General features: G+C 39.8%; 1 protein-coding gene across 10 annotated transcripts in view; it reads left to right on the top strand.

Annotated features, from left to right (window-relative positions):
* LOC148024718 (phosphopantetheine adenylyltransferase-like) overlaps positions 1-16,400 on the top strand; it is an 82,411-nt gene that overhangs the window by 57,500 nt on the left and 8,511 nt on the right. For 4 of the 10 annotated variants that reach the window (XM_087694381.1, XM_087694373.1, XM_087694374.1 and 1 more), the window contains 4 exons: positions 8,120-8,179; positions 8,257-8,351; positions 8,509-8,578; positions 9,021-9,108. In XM_087694381.1, the coding sequence (XP_087550507.1) occupies positions 8,120-8,179; positions 8,257-8,351; positions 8,509-8,578; positions 9,021-9,108 (313 nt within the window). Of the gene's footprint in view, positions 1-5,856; positions 6,265-8,119; positions 8,180-8,256; positions 8,352-8,508; positions 8,579-9,020; positions 9,117-16,400 lie in introns of those variants that run through there. The other 6 variants (XM_087694379.1, XM_087694380.1, XM_087694376.1 and 3 more) reach the window with 5 other exon arrangements.

Here is a 16,400-nt window from a genome sequence, read left to right as displayed (position 1 = left end):
GAGGACGCTCCAGGTCCACTAATATTTTGTGACTGCTGCTGTGAATTCTGTGCAGCATTACCATTTTGTGCATCTACATCATCAATCACATTTACTGGTTCATACCAGCTACTCATCTCATCAAAAACATCTCTGCTCACTGTAAACTTACGAGTAGAAGGGTTATAGCATCTATACCCTTTTTGCTGCAAAGAGTAACCAATAAAGATGCACTTCTCAGCTTTTGGATCCAACTTGGATCTCAACTCATCTGGCACATGTACATAGGCAATGCAACAAAAAATTTTCAAATGAGAAATATCTGGTTTCCTACCGGTATACCTCTCCTCTGGAGTCATTCCATGTATTGCTGCAGTGGGAGTCCTGTTCATTATGTAGACTGCTGTAGCAACTGCTTCAGCCCAATAAAAATCTGGCAAGTCTTTTTCATTGAGCATAGCACGAGATACCTCTCCAATATGCCTGTTTTTCCTTTCTGCAATTCCATTTTGTTGTGGGGTATGATTGCATGAATATTGCTGCTTTATGCCATGCTCCTGCAGGAACCTTGCAAACTCATTTGAGAGGTACTCTCCCCCTCCATCTGACCTTAGGCATTTTATCTGCAGACCTGTTTCTTTTTCAACCATAGCTTTAAGAGTTTTGAAATGCCCAAAAACTTCACTTTTCTTTTTCATAAAATACACCCAAACTTTTCTGCTATAGTCATCAATAAAACTGACAAAATAATGACAGCCTCCAAGAGATGCAGCTTTAGTAGTCCACACATCAGAGTGGATTAATTCCAATGGCTTCTTACTCTCTTGAACATGTCTAGGAAATGGTTTCCTTGCCTGTTTTTCAAACTGACAGGCTTCACATACCTTATGCATTTCTGCAACCTTGAACTTAGGCAATCCTGCAACAATATTTTGGGCCTGCATTGATTTAAGTCGCTGTACATTAACATGACCAATGCGTTTATGCCAGATATCAATATCTGCAACTACACCGGTCCCATGTGCAAACATTGCTGCACTCAATTCAGGCATGTCTGCATCCAACGTAAACATTCTGCCCTTCTTCTTTTCTTTTGCTATCAAGCGACCTTTATTTTTCATATCCTCAACAAAGCATCCATGAGGATTAAATCTGACCTGCAAGCCCTGCTCAACCATTTGACCAACAGAAACCAGATTCTTGGTGATATTCGGGACATGAAATACATCGGACAGGCATTTCTTTTTCCCATCCTGCATAGACAAAGAAATTTTTCCAATCTGCACAATAGGATGTGCAGTATCATCACCAGTCTCCACAAATCCTGGTTTTTCCATTTTCCTTGCATCTTCCATCCATTCTGCATGACCTGTCATGTGGTTTGATGCACCTGAGTCAACATATCATACATCATTGCTTTCTTCTGCACTTGTCATAGAATTGTTCATGTGCTGCACCATGAACAAATGCTCATTTCTGTCATCACCCTGTCTACTAGAAGATGCATAATTCCCTTGTTGCAGTTTTCCATTCATGATGTCATTCTGCTTTTTATAGCAGTCTTTAGCCATATGACCCATTTTACCACAGTAGTAGCATTCAACATTACTGTTTGCATTTTGGCCTCTTTGCCATCTACCACGACCTCTTTGGCTCCCCCTGCCTCTAGAGTTACCACGTCCTCCTCCGTAGGACTGGTTTTCTTGAGTTTGCTGCATATTTTGATTTCTACCACGGCCTCCAAATCGGCCTCCTCTACCTCTGTCTCTACCTCTTCCAGCATTTGAGTAGAAGATAGCTTCTTTTGAAGTTCCTCCTGAAGAAGATGCACCACCATTTCTCTGCTCCTCAGAAATTAGAAGAGCAATCAACTCTTCAAAATCAGGAAATCTTTCACGGACGGAAATGGATGTCCGAAACTGCGCATAATCCTTTCCTAGACCATTCAAGGTCACAGAAACTAAATCATCATCTTCCACTGGCGACCCAATGGAAGCAAGTGCATCTGCAATCTTCTTCACCTTCATGTGGTAGTCATTGATGCTCATATTTTCTCTTTGTACATTATGCAACTCTTGCTTGAGCTGCATTTTCCTCGCTTGCGTATTTGTGCTATACATTTTTGACAGAGTATCCCATGCCTCCTTTGGCGTACTTGCATCCTGAATATGCACAATCATAGAGTCTGAAATGCTGATAGACAGCCAGTACATAACTTTCCTGGCTCTCTCATGCCATGCTTTAAATGCCTGCATTTGCTGTTGATTGGGGACATCAGGAAGAACTGGTTCTTCTTCATTTCCTGCAACAAATTCCCAATATCCTTTTCCCATAAGGAAATTCGTCATTCTAAACTTCCATGCTTGGAAGTTGTTCTTGTCAAGCTTTTCAGTGACAATCTGTGAAAGAGAATCAGATGCCATTACAGAAGACTGCAAAAAATTCTGTCACTGCAAAAACCACAGCTTCACCCTCACAAGGGAAAATCTGCAAAACTGGCGAAAGTGGTATTTGACCACACAGTCACTTCCTAGTGACGATTTTGCATCAACAGGCAAAAGGGATGATTCTGTAGCTCCCAATGTCTCTACGCACAAGCATACAATGCAATTTTTACAGTAACTATTCACCGACCTGTAGAACAGTGGCTGCACAGCATAAAACTGGGCCTTTTCCTGAGTGCGTGCAGAAAACTTCCGCCTCCAAAACAGGCCCCGAAATGGCCTCAAATAAAAAAAACAAGGTCGCCAAGGGCTAAAGCCCTTTCCCCCAGCATATACTGCCCTCTTGCTTCACCGCGAAGGGCGTCTCAACCTGAGACAATGCACTCCTGCACTTTCCGGCTGTGCTACCTGCAGAGATCTGCTCCCAAAACAGAAAATGAAAGCAACACTGCTCCTCTTACCAGAACACCGCGAGCTTGGCTTGCTTTCTTGAGCTCCTTACCACGAACAAGGCTCTGATACCATGTCAAGATTGTGGGAGAGAAGGAATGAGTCTCACTTGTAGCTTTCTTGCTTGCACAATGGGGGAATACACACAAGGGTGGAGGCTGAAAACAGTTTTCCTCTTCTCAGTTGTGTAAGCCAAAAGAACTCTCTTACAAAGAAATAGAAGAACCCTGTATATATGGGTCTCAAAACCAAACTCAACTAACTAAGGTGGCATACTAACTGAGCCACAAACTAGAGTAGATAAGGATAGCTATCATGTAGCTATTATTCAGGGGCGGTGTACCAACCGCGTCTGCAACTAACACGTCGGTGACATAAATGCACAACGGTCACCCTGGCGTATCACGAGTGGAGCTCGATATGTCAACACTCTCTCCATTTATTTGTGCTAACATTTCTTTTCTACCTTTCAACACTTTCCCACCTCCCCATGCATATGAGCGATGTATTTTGGGAAAAATGCATAGGTTTTCTTTCAAGAAGGATGGTGCAGTGCATATTGTCTGGAAAATGCAACTTATTCATTCCAATGTCTGTGGTCATATGAGGACACATGCACTTGGGGGGTCATCTTTAATTTGTCATCTTTATTAATGACTACTCTCGGTATACATGGGTGTATGGGTTGAAAGCAAAATCTGATGTGTTTATGCAAACATCTTCTTGCAAAGCTTGAGGCTGAAACTGGCTTAAAAGTATAGACACTTTGAATGGATAGGGGGGGGAGCACATGTCTCGTACTTTTGAGACATATTTGCTTGAAAATGACATTATACATCAAGCCATGGTACGAATGACACCTTAGTAGAATGGTGGTGTTGAAAGGAAAAATCAAACACTTACGAAGATGACTCGTTGTATGCTGAAAAACAAGGGGCTGTTGCATAAATTTCAGCTAGAAGGCCTTCAGTATGTGAATCATGTATTAAATTTTGCACCCACCAAAGCACTGAAGACAATTACATCGTTTGAAGCTTAGCATGGCAAGAATCCCAAAGTTGACTACTTTCGGGTTTTTGGATGCATAGACTATGCACATGTTCTAAAAGAGCTTCATGAAAATCTCGATGACAAGGTTGTAAAATGTATATTTATTAGCAATAGTTCGGAGAGCAAGGGCTATCCCTCGTATGATCCACGCACGAAGAAAGTTTTTGTCAATCAAGATGTCATATTTGTTAAAAATGTTATAGTTTCACAGGATCAGTTTGAAATGTCAATCACCCATGACATCAGTGATGTCTTCGAGGGTCTTTTGCAACTTTCTTTGGAGTCCGTGCATGCTGTAAATGACCGGACATATATAATACAACAAATTGTTGCTGCACCACATGCTCCCAAAGAGCAAGGTTATGATGATGGTTTACCTCATGCAGTGGAAGATGCGATACAACATGAAAGAGCTTTTGTAAATGCCACTAAAATAGTCTCTAGATGGCTGTTAGGCAGTCTCTAGGAGAGTAGAATGGATGCTCCCTTTCCTCAGCGCACTAGAAGGGCTGCTAGGCATGTAGCACATGATACAAGGGGGGGCCCATTTGGCTAATTTTATGGAAGTAGATGATTGCGATGAACATGTGTTTATGAGCTCACTACTAGATGATGATGAGCCTACTTCCTTGGACAAAGCTCAGCAAGATGTACATTGGATGGAGGTCATTCAGGAAGATTTAGACTCAATTGCCACTAACTCTACATGGGATCTTGTGGATTTACCACTTGGTAAGAAGGCTATAGGTATAAAATGGGTTTTCAAACTCAAACGCAATGTTGATGGCACTATTGACTGGTAAAGCACAGTCAGTAGTAAAAGGCTATGCACAAAAGAAGGGCATAGATTATGAGAAAACCTTTGCTCCTATATCCCTATGAGTACAATGAGATGTGCAATTGCTATGGTTGCAAATTATGGCTTGAAAGTACATCACTTCGACATTAAGATTGCATTTTTGAATGGGGATCTACGTGAGAATGTTTATGTGTCACAACCTCCAAGGTTTGTGATAAAGAGAAAAGAACGCATGGTTTGCAAGTTGCATAAGGCTCTTTATGGTCTTAAACAGGCTCCTCGTACATGGTACTTTTAAATTGATGCTTATTTGGCCAACAGCAAAGGGTTCAACAATAGTCCAACTGTTTCCACTCTATACAGTAAGAATGAAGGGGGGGACTTGTTGATTATCATTCTTTATGTGGATGACATACTACTCACTCGATGTAAAAGAGAATAAAATTGCAGATTTCAAGGCTGAATTAAAACATGCATTTGCTATGTCAAATATGGGTTGCTGACACTACTATTTGGGATTTAGTTCACCCAAAATCAACATGGCATCATCATGTCGCACTCACAGTATGTAGACAAGCTTTTACATAGGTTTAACATGCAAGATTGCAAACCTATGTGCACTCCCATGGAACCAGGCTTAAAGCTATCTATTCATGATGGTTAAGATATGTCTGATGTTGCAATTTACAGCCTAGTGTACCATAGGATTAGGGCTTTTATTTTTCCATAGTTTATATTCATTTTCAATTCCATATGCTAGCTACCCACAAGTACGTGCCACTTTGCAGCTTGATACATTGTTTTCAAGAATGATGTTGAGCTAAATTATCATTAGCTTTCATTAAATAGCCCCAAAACTTAAGTTAATTAATGAATTTTAACCATTTCTTTTGAACCAAGAGCGGTTCAAGAGAGTTTTAGTGTCCCACTTGTAAACCCTAATCTGTGAGGTCCCAAACTTTCTATAAATAGATAGCCTACCCTCTCACTCTCTCCAATCTCGTTTTTGCAGGTTTCAGGTGCTAGAGCTTCATTGCCCACTCCCCGTTCCCGAAGGACATCTCAGCCAAAGTTGCTTGACATTGTCTACACCCATTGGTGTTTGTTCCCAACCTCCACCTCACAACCCACACCTCCTACTGCTGTTTCTTGCCATCACCAGTCATACAAAGGCTGTATTTGCAGCTGGCAACAGCTTTTGGGCTATGCTTACGGCATCAGTACGTGCCCCAACTGCTAGTGACTCCCCATCAAGCTATGTTTACCCTAGAAGGCTGCATTTTGATCTTCTCAGCTGTCACCATCATCTTTTTCTGCAGTTTGCTCTTCCTAGTACTCTCTTGCCTATCATCCATCTCTTGGAGGCTGTGTTTACAGTTTTTCTCTTTCCTCACCACTTTGTTTGTCTCATTGATATGGCATCTACTACCGTGTTTGTTGCTGCGAGGGAGGTGGTCTTGCTGCATTTTGGGATTTGTCGGAGTACAACACTCTCTCCTGCTCTTTACCTTTGTCTTGGTCCTCGAGACACGAGAGTTCAAGGTACAATATTCATTCACTGCATAGTGTGTTTGCTACATGAGCATTGTATTATTCAGATTTATTCATTCTAGATTATTCATGGTGTTCATTGTCTCTAAGTTAACCTAACCCTAATCGTGATTTGTATTCAATCTGTGCTTTGTCATAAGATTGTATTTGTGTTTTTTGAATTTAGGGTGTTTCTTTACAAATGCTACATGTACACACTGTATCCTACACTTATCTACGACAAGTGAGCACACTTGTCTATCTCAAGATAGCTATCTTGGGCGTTTTCCTCACTCCCCATGGACATCTACCCATGGCCGCTCAAACCTAAGGATATCCATTCTTTGCTTAGGGTGAACCTTCACGCATTTCATGGGCCACTCAAACACGGGGACTCCCATGCTTTGCTTATTGTGTACATATCCATCCACCTTGGGTTACTCATACGATTACCATGTCTCTGTCTATGCCTAGTCAGTCCCCCACACACACATGGATCCACTGTGCACACATCTCCAATGCACACACACACACCTTCCCCCCCCCAAGTCTTCTCTAGTCACCCATCCATCCTACCCACCCTACTCACATTCCAATTGCTATGGCCAAGAACAATTTTAGCAACAAGACTTATTCTAATAGGTTGAACTTCACAACTTGGTCAAACCTCGTGCAATAAGTACTTGGGGCGTAGTAGTTGGTCTAGAGGCTATGTGAGATCCTCGACTAACTCACCCTCATCATCTCTGTCAATGGAAGGATTGCAATGCTACACCAAGAATGTGGAGCTAATGCAAGAGTTATTGCTCAAGTTTCACTCATAGTCACCACACTTACCCTAGCATTTGATTGTTGGAGTCATCTCATTGACAACTATGCAGTGAGAGATCGAACCGGCATATCAATCTCGATCACAAGCTGCAAGAGTTCTCCATTAAGGAAGATGATTTGAAAGTCAAGATACTTGAGTATACATGGTTACTTGCCGAGTTCACCACCTCTAGCTTGCCAAAGTCAAATGATGATCAAGTCACACTAGTTTTCAACAAGCCACCTCCAAAATGCTTCCATTTCATGTAGCAAGTCATTTCACTGCCCCAATTGCTCCTTTTTTACAGGAATGAATACCAGCTCTTGCATTATGCAAATCCACAAAAACTCCATACTTCAAAGGGGGCTTTGGTATCCTCTTCTTTGCAAGGGAAATCTGGAGATAGCAAGAGCTGTCAAGAGACGAAGGCAAGGCCCAACAAGGATGACACCCCTTCTTCCAACAGAACCAAAGGATCTAAACCTATCTGACAGCAACTCCCTGAAAAGAATAGGTTTTGTACTCACTGCAAGTGTTTGGGTCATGCAAGCAAGGAGTGACCCCTATGTTGAGCAAGACAGTGCTCAAACCCATTGACAGAGACAAGCCATCATTGCCTGCCAGAAGAGATGCTCAATGAGGTACCTCAGTTGCCTTATGCCAGAGCAGCTGCTGTAGCATCCTATAAGGGGAATCTTGGGATGAGCAAATACTACATCATCTTCAGTTTTCCAGATTTAGTTCGTTCTTCTAGTTTTGTTTCTTTTGGTACTCCATTTTACTGTAGAATATCGATCTTTACATTTGATTCACTTGTTTAGATATACTTTACTGTCCCGCAGCAGTTGAACTAAATGCTGAGGTCTCATGGGGCACTTTGGCCTTTTGCAGATGTTAATCTTTCTCCCACACCTTGGGGGGCCCATTTCCACCCCAAGAAAAGAAGTGTCTTAACCATGCATTGTATCCAGTAAAAGTCAATTCTTTTGTACTTTGTGACACCAATAAAAGATCATTTACCTGCACTTTACTCATTGTTTATGGTTTGGTCAGCAGTTCGTGCATCTAATTGAGCCATTTGAGGTGAGGAAGGGAGCCGTTGAAAACTATATCAAGGTATGCAATATTGTATTATCTGTAAGTAGTTAAGGTGTCTTTCTCTTCATCCCTGTAAAATCTCTGTATGCTGACAGTCCTTAAAACCACAATTGGAAGTGCAAATTCATCCTCTTGTTGATCCATATGGACCATCAATTGTGGATGAGACCTTGGAAGCTATCATTGTAAGGTATACCCAAGTCTTCCATCCCATCTGCATCTTCTTTCACGAAGAATTGTGAATACAATCAAAAGTTGAGCTTTTCGTCATACCAAAGTATTTTTTCTATTTTTAAAGACGGCACCATACAGCTTGTCGTACTGGTTCTTTATTTTACTTTTGACAGCAAAGAGACAGTTGATGGAGGTCATGCAGTAAACAAGAAAAGGCATGAAAGGGGTCTAAGCAAACTGAAGGTATGATTCTACAGTCGTGTAAGTTTGGACCAGATTGGTTGTGCACAATTGATATATGGAAGTAATGGCTATAACATCATAGTATCTGTGACAATTTTGTTGTCTGCTGAAGTACGGTTCAAACATCCTGCTGAAGAGTCACCAATCTATCACATTTTTTATTAAATGTAATCACGTAAGGCATTATGTTTTCTGATTAAGAAGGTCACTGGAAAGGTTAAGGCGAGGTCCAAGCTCATGGATTAGTTTTTACATTAAAGTGTTTGGCGGTCAGTACAGAAACCACCAACCTAAAAAACTTTAGGGTTTTATTAGAATGCATTAGGAGTGTAAGCATTGTGCTCTCAAATTTGCAGATTTTTTGGGGGGGTTTGATACAGTATGTTATTCACTTAACCCTGACAGCAACAATTGACTGATGGGTGTATCAATGGCGATGCAGATTCTTGTAGTTGATTTGGTGAAAGAACATGGAGGTGAGAAGATGAGCTCAACGCTTGTGAGACAACGCCTATCAGAAGCTTTGAAGGGTGAGTAGGTAAAAATGTTTTAAAACCTTAAACTTTACATAATTACTCATAATGTGACTCAAAAATCCCTCCAAAACTTTAAGATTTTTGTATCTACTACCAAACATGTTTTGCATAAATAATGCCCTCAAACAAAACTTTGCCATCAATATTTATCATTGTAAAGGTCTAACACAAGCAAGATAATGTCCAATTTATTTTTCCAAAAAAATCTATTAGGCATTTAGAAAATTTACAAAGAAAGACTTATTTTAGGTCAATAATATGACATCTTCCTTTCCAAGTTCAAGAGCCACTACAGCTTGATGTATCAGGAAAATTGGCTTGTTGAAGTATGAATAGAATCGGAAAAAGGTGGTTTAACATTGTAAGGAGACATGCATCCCCAATGAAGTGTACCACCTTGATATATATCAAGGGAAGCAAGCTTTCTCACCTTGTGTAATGTATCCGCCTTAATTTACATGACGAGTAACATTTTAGTAGTCACCCAAAGTTTACCTTCCAGCCGTCGCCATCCATACACTAACCAAAATGATTTGATTTTATTCGGCTAGTTAACCCTAGGTCTACCCCGCAGGGGAAGCATCCTGCCATTACTCACAGAGGACCGACATGAAGGTTCCTAATTGATCTAACAATCACTTATCAACAACTAGCTCGCATGCGAAGGTGTCCTTCGAGAGGCTTCTTGTCTGGAAGGAGTGACTGCCATTACCCTTGGTTCATGGAGTACAACGCTTTTTTCCAGTAGCACACTAAGGATTTATGAAATCCCTCGTAGTGCTCTGGCACAACTGTCGTATCTTTTCTCTACAGTTCGGGTTCTGAGACCAAACCTTAGGTAAGTCAGCGTATTGGCCCTTCCTAGAGTTTCTTCCTAGTGTTTGTTATTTGGGAAACCTCTCGGCTAACCGAGACCACCCTGGCATAGGATTGGATTCTTTGGAAATCTATTCATCCACTTCCCTCTATGAAAGTTCTTAGTTATCTAATTGCTTACCACATTACATGAAACATATAAAAACAACCTCATTAATTAAAATCCCTTTATGCACAATTCATTTACATAATTTACTCACGAACATACAATTAGAATAAAACAAATTCATTGATTATGTTCCATAATGTGTGTTATCCCGTCCATACAGGAGAAAAATTACAATTTTACGTGCTACCTCATACGGCGCATTTGCACATCACTAAGATCAAATTCACCTATATTTAACATTTATAGGTGTTCCAAGTAGAACTCCGGCCATACAAGGAACCAAGTAGTTCCTAGATACAAAAAGGATTTACTAGCTGGAGCCCCCTTGGCACCCTAACCACCTCCTACTTAATACAATCCTTGCTGGGAGACCTCTCACCATTGGAGCTAGTCCATACTTCCGCGGTGGTAAAAATATCCCCTCTTAGGATGGGGATTCAATACCTATCCTTGGTGAAGGTATAGGGCTCAATTTTTATCTGTTCTGATACTTAATTCAATCAGGATCTAATCTAGAAAATCACAAACAAGATTGATGTTTTCAAGCAGTTATAACTTTAATCAATCATGCAACTTTCAAGTGATGATTAATCTAGTAGCAATCGACACTTGAATTTCACATAATGAACTCTTTCCCTTGGAGTTTAACTAAGGATATCAAGATTTTTGGGGTCTTTAACTTTCCAGATCTTGTAACCAAGTTTCTTGGCCTTAAGTCTGTTTCTCCAACTTAGAGATATTTCCGATCTTTAAAATTTTCTATCAGAGCTTCTAGATTAAAACTATATCCTTGGCTAGTTTCTTCAAGTTTTCGTTCTTAGTAAATTCGTCTTGAATTCGCTAGTCTTCTTTTCTATGGGGTTAACCATAAAATCCCTCATGATTTCTCTTGAGTTCTAGGTTTTCATAGTTCTCATAACAGTTTCTAGCCTATAAGATGTTCTTATCTTGTTTCTATTGTTTTTTTTTTTTTTAAACTATGGTATCGCGATTGGTAATTATTGCTTCCACGTTAGTAGAGTCATTCGCAATTTTCGCTTTTGAATTCTTTTTCTTCGGGGCCATGACGGAAATATGATTCGTAGAAGAAGAACATGGCAGTAAAACTGGCTAGCAAAGGTGTAAGACTCACGATGATAATGATGGTTATTGCGGAATTTGATGATGTAGGTCTCGTGAATGGTTCTTCTTGCTTCATGAAGAGCAATACTTCTCTCTGTCTCACCTTAGCAAGCAAGGATAAGAACAAGAGTAGCTCTTTCTCTAGTATAGAGCAAGAGGGAGAGAATAGGTATGATCTCTCTCTATCTAGTAGACGGAATAGGAATGAGAGTAGAGATATGACTTCCAACCGGATTGATAGAATAGGATAAGGTTCTTCAGTGTCTTCTCTTCTCGGATTAGAGTAGAAAAGGATGAGAGATCTTCAGTGTATCCCCTTACTTAGGTTGAATGGAATGATGTCTCTTCGTCTCGCGGAACAGAGTCTTTTTCTTCAATGTCTTGTCCTCATCGAGATTGCTCTTGTCCCCCTCCCTTGGTATGGAGCCAGATGTTGCACGGAATTTGTGCTAGGGTTCATGAAGTCGCTCTCTGCAGGGACGGGAATTTATTGTTGATCTTGAAAAATAGGTAAGAAGCTTTAAGCTCAACTCAAGCCAATCTCCATAGCGACTCCCGATGTTGGAACTTTGATGTAGGCGAGGGGCTCAAAGCACGTCCTCAAACCTTCTCTCTGAAATTCGATGGCAGAATCAAAGAAGGCAAGGGATAAAATCTCAACCTTAAGTCTCACACACTAGTGATTTTTTTTAAATGGCCCTTTTTCTCTCCTTGTCCTCCCTTTTATAGTTTTTCTCCACTCCCTCTCACGTGTATTTTTTCTTTGCTTTTTCATAAAAGCTTAAGGCGTTTAGCTTTAGATCTTATGCTTTTTTCACTCTCTCTTTTTTGGCCCTTGTGTTTGTATGCAACTTGTTTGAATCATAACTTCGTCATATGAACTCTGAATATAGTCGTCTGAGTACTCAAGACGATCGAAACATATTTGATCGACAAGCCAATACGGATAGAATTGTGAAAAATCATAAAAAATAGACGAAAATGACGATTTTTGTAAATCGCATAATTTTTCTCCATCTTTTATCTTAGACGACTTATTCCCTTCAAAATAAGTCACAATATATATTTTGATCAATCTAAAGTGGAAATTAAGTCATCTAAATATGATATTAGAGATTTTATACTATTCTAGTAAACGAGTTCTTTTTTTTTGTCCAGAACCGACTTTCTGTGAATCCTGTAGAGATTCTGCAGTTTTTCCATGTATGGACATGCAACACCACGTATATGCACATTAAAATAAGCTAAGTAATGCGAACATTACATTATTCCTTTCTTAAAGAAATCGAGATGTCCTCATCTCAAGAGAAACTGAGGGTATTCTTTCATAAGGGTTATCTCATTGATCCAAGTGGCATCCTCTTCAAGATAATCCTTCCATTGGATGAGATATTCTCTAAGGGTCCTATTCCTAAGGATTCTTTCTTTTACATTCAAGATTCCATCAGGTTGAAGTTCAAGTAAACCTTGGCTCGACATTACAACTTGTTGATCATCAAGAATCTGATTAGGATTAGGTACATAGGGCTTCAAGAGACTTACGTGGAATATATCATGAACTTTTAGGTTTTCAGGAAGTTGCAGCTTATAAGCATTAGGTCCAAGAGCCTTTATGACTTTGTAAGGTCCACAGTATCTTGGGCCTAGTTTGTTGAATTTTCCCAAGGATAAAGAACTCCTTTTTGGGCATACACGGATAAAAACCTTGTTCCCTTCTTGGAAGATTCACTCTTTTCTCCCTAGGTCAACATAGGCTTTTTGTCAATCCTTGGCAGCTTGTATATCTTACTTGATGGTTTTGACTTGTTCGTCTATCTCTTCAAGCATCTTCTTAGAAGCTTCAACCTTCAAGGTAGGGTCAGAAGTTTAGCAGAGTTAGGTATTCTTACCCATATAGAGCTTGAAATGGGGTCATTTGAATGCTCTGATGATAGGACGCATTGTAAGCAAATTCCACCAAAGGTAGATATTGTATCCACCATCTAGGTTATTTGCAATAATATGCCCTAAGTATGTCTTCAATGACCTGATTTACACGCTCTGTTTGCCCATCAGTTTGAGGGTGATAAGTTGTATTAAAACAAAGCTATGTACCGAGAGCTTCAAATAATCCCTTTCAAAAATGCGAAGTGAATAGATAATCACAATCACTGATAATTCTTTTTGGCAATCCATGAAGTGTAAAGGTTTCTTTTATAAATAACCTAGCAATATCTGGGGCTTTGTAGCTAGTTTTGATCGAAATAAGATGGGTAACCTTAGTCAACATGTCCACAATTACCATGATCGAGTTGTATTCTCTTTGAATTGAGGATAATCCAACTACAAAATCCATACTAATGAATTCCCATTTCATCTAAGGAATATCAAGTGGTTGTAGCTTTCCTAGAAGCTTAACTCGTTCGGCTTTTATTCGTTGGCAACTCAAGCATTTGGTTATGTATTTAAGTATGTCACTTTTTAGCTTTTCCCAATGATAGCTTTTCTTAACTTCATTGAGAGTTTTGGCATAGCCAGGATGTCCTGAAAATAGAGAATCATGAGCTTCCCATAGTATCTTTTTCTTAAGTTCTTAACTTAAAGGAATACATAATCTTGTCCTGAAGTAGACAAGCCCTTCATCAACAGAGAAGTTAAGATACTTTTGTCTTAAGCTTGGGATTTTGCTCTTTATTCTGAATTTCCTTCAGCATTTGCTGATATTTGGGATCATTATTCGCCTTCTCCTTGGCTAGCTTGATGATGGGATTGTTAGGTATTGATATCATTGTAGTTAGTGTTTGAGCTCTAGGAGGTTCTTCTAAGATAAGTATATTGAGAAATGATTTGTGGCTTAAAGCATGCGCAACTACATTCTCTTTGCTTGGTTTATATTTGATCTCAAAATCATATACTTGCAAGACTTCGATCCACCGATGTTGCCTCATATTTAGATCTAATTGAGTGAAGATCCATTTAAGACTTTTATGGTCGGTTACTAGTGAGAGTGTCTTTCCAAGTAGACAATGTCTCCATAACTTAAGAGCGTGGATAATTACAAGCAATTCGAGGTCATGAGTAGCATAATTTCTCTCGTGAGTCTTTCATTTTCTGGAGGAATATGCTACTGGATGTCCTTCCTGCATGAGTACACAACCCAAAGCAAGAGAGCTCGCATTGTTCGCCACTTTGAATTCTTTGCTAAGATCGGGTAGTTTGGGGATTGGGGTCGTGACTAAGCTTAGCTTAAGCTGTCAAGGCTAGACTATTTAACTTGGGCCCATTTAATGGCAACCTGCTTCTTGAGTAGGTTGATGAGGGGTGAAGCAATCAAGGCATAATTCTTGATAAAGACTCGATACCATCTTGTTAAACCAAAAAAACTACGAACTTCACTTACAGTGATTGGAGGCAGCCAATCTTATACATCCTTGACCTTGGCCGGATCTACTGAAATTCTCTCTACGGAAACTATAAACCCCCTAAATACTCGATTTGCTTCTTGAAGAACACACGCTTCTTTTTCTTAGCATATAGCTTGTGAGTCCGCATCGTCTCAAGAATTGTCCGCAGTTGTGACTCATAACTTCCTTCATCCTTGGAATATGTTAAGATGTCGCCAAAGAATACAACGACGAAATTGCAAGATAAGGTTTAAATATAGCTTGCATTAATCTGTTGAAGGTAGCATGGGCGTTTGTTAATCCAAATGACATTACGATAAACTCATAATGACCGTACCTTGTACTAAAAGTAATTTTTGGGATATTTTCTTGCTTAATTATGATCTGGTAATATCCTGATCTGAGATGAATCTTGGAGAAAATCTTTCTCCTTGCAGTCGATCAAGTAGTTCATCGATCCTTGGAATCGGATATTTATTTTTTATCGTTACATGATTGCCCTCGATAATCAATGCAGAGACGAAGAGTCCCATCCTTCTTTTTCTGAAATAACACTGGAGCTCCCCAGAGTGAGTTACTAGGTCTAATGTATCCCTGATCTAAGAGCTGTTTGAGTTGTTCCTTTAGTTCTATGGCTTTCGGAATAGACATTCAATATGGTCGCTTTGCAACTGGTGCAACTCCTAGTACTAGCTTGATTTCATGGTCGACTTCTCTCTGTGGTGGAAGTTTAGTTAATTTTTCAGGAAATACGTTAGCATATTCCCTAAGCCACGACGGTTTATCTTCGGCATCTTTACCATGTTCAGTCTTATTTAATTTAATTATGTATACATGTGAGTTTTTTCTTAAACCTTTAGCGATTCGAGAAGCTTTCGCTAATTGAATCTTTGATTTTCTTGCTTCTCCTTGTGTGGTCACTTATTGTCCTACAAGATTCAAGAATGTGACTTGGCCCTTTTCACAATGAATATGAGCGTCATTAGAAATTAACCAGTCCATTCCTAACAGGCACTCATAGGTTACCAAGTTCATCTCTCTGAATTGCGTGTTGATTTGATTGCCACTCACATTAAACTCCACCTTACTTGTATGTTGTGTTGAGGAAACTTCTTTTCCATCAACTAACTCATCTATCAGTCCAGGTGCATGCATTGTGTCTATGCCTAGTTTTCTAGCATACCTTGGTGATATGAATGAATGTGTGATTCCATAATTAAGTTGATGGTGTTTGAATCTCTGAGAACTATCGATTTGGTCCCTTGTTGAGAGGCACGTGAATTCTCACTCTCTCCATGTCGGTTTCCAATGTGGGACCTTCATCATCTTCTACTTCCTTGAGGGTTATGCCGGCAACTCTTCCTCTAGTTGTGGTTGTCCGACTCTGGTCATTACGGAACTTGCTTTGGTGTTCATTCTGTTCGAGTTTTGGGCATTGCCTTTGGATGTAGCCATGTTCATTACAATAATAGCGCTTGAAAGTTTCTTTATTACTACTAGTAAAGTTCTCCACCACCGACGTCTTAGCCTTCTTACTATTAGCTGATTGGAATTGACCTTGGGCTCTTTTTGTATAGCCCCTAGTTATATTTCTGTTTTGGAACTTATTATTCCAAGGCTTATTATTTCTTAGTCTGGATTGGATTTCTTGTACAATCAGTCTTACTCTTATCAATGCGTCTTGGAGGTCAGATGGACACATTGCTTCAAGCCGTGTGTTTAGGGGATCGTCCAATCTGTGGCAAAACTTGGATACTTGCTGCGTAGTATCCATAGATAGTGCATACTTGAGAAGT

The sequence above is a fragment of the Lygodium microphyllum genome, chromosome 15, assembly GCF_053477565.2.
Source record: "Lygodium microphyllum isolate KBCC chromosome 15, Lygodium_microphyllum_v1.1.10, whole genome shotgun sequence".
Lineage (NCBI taxonomy): Eukaryota > Viridiplantae > Streptophyta > Polypodiopsida > Schizaeales > Lygodiaceae > Lygodium > Lygodium microphyllum.
The sequence above is the reverse complement of the archived record's forward strand: the minus strand, read 5'-3'. Positions and strand labels throughout refer to the sequence as shown.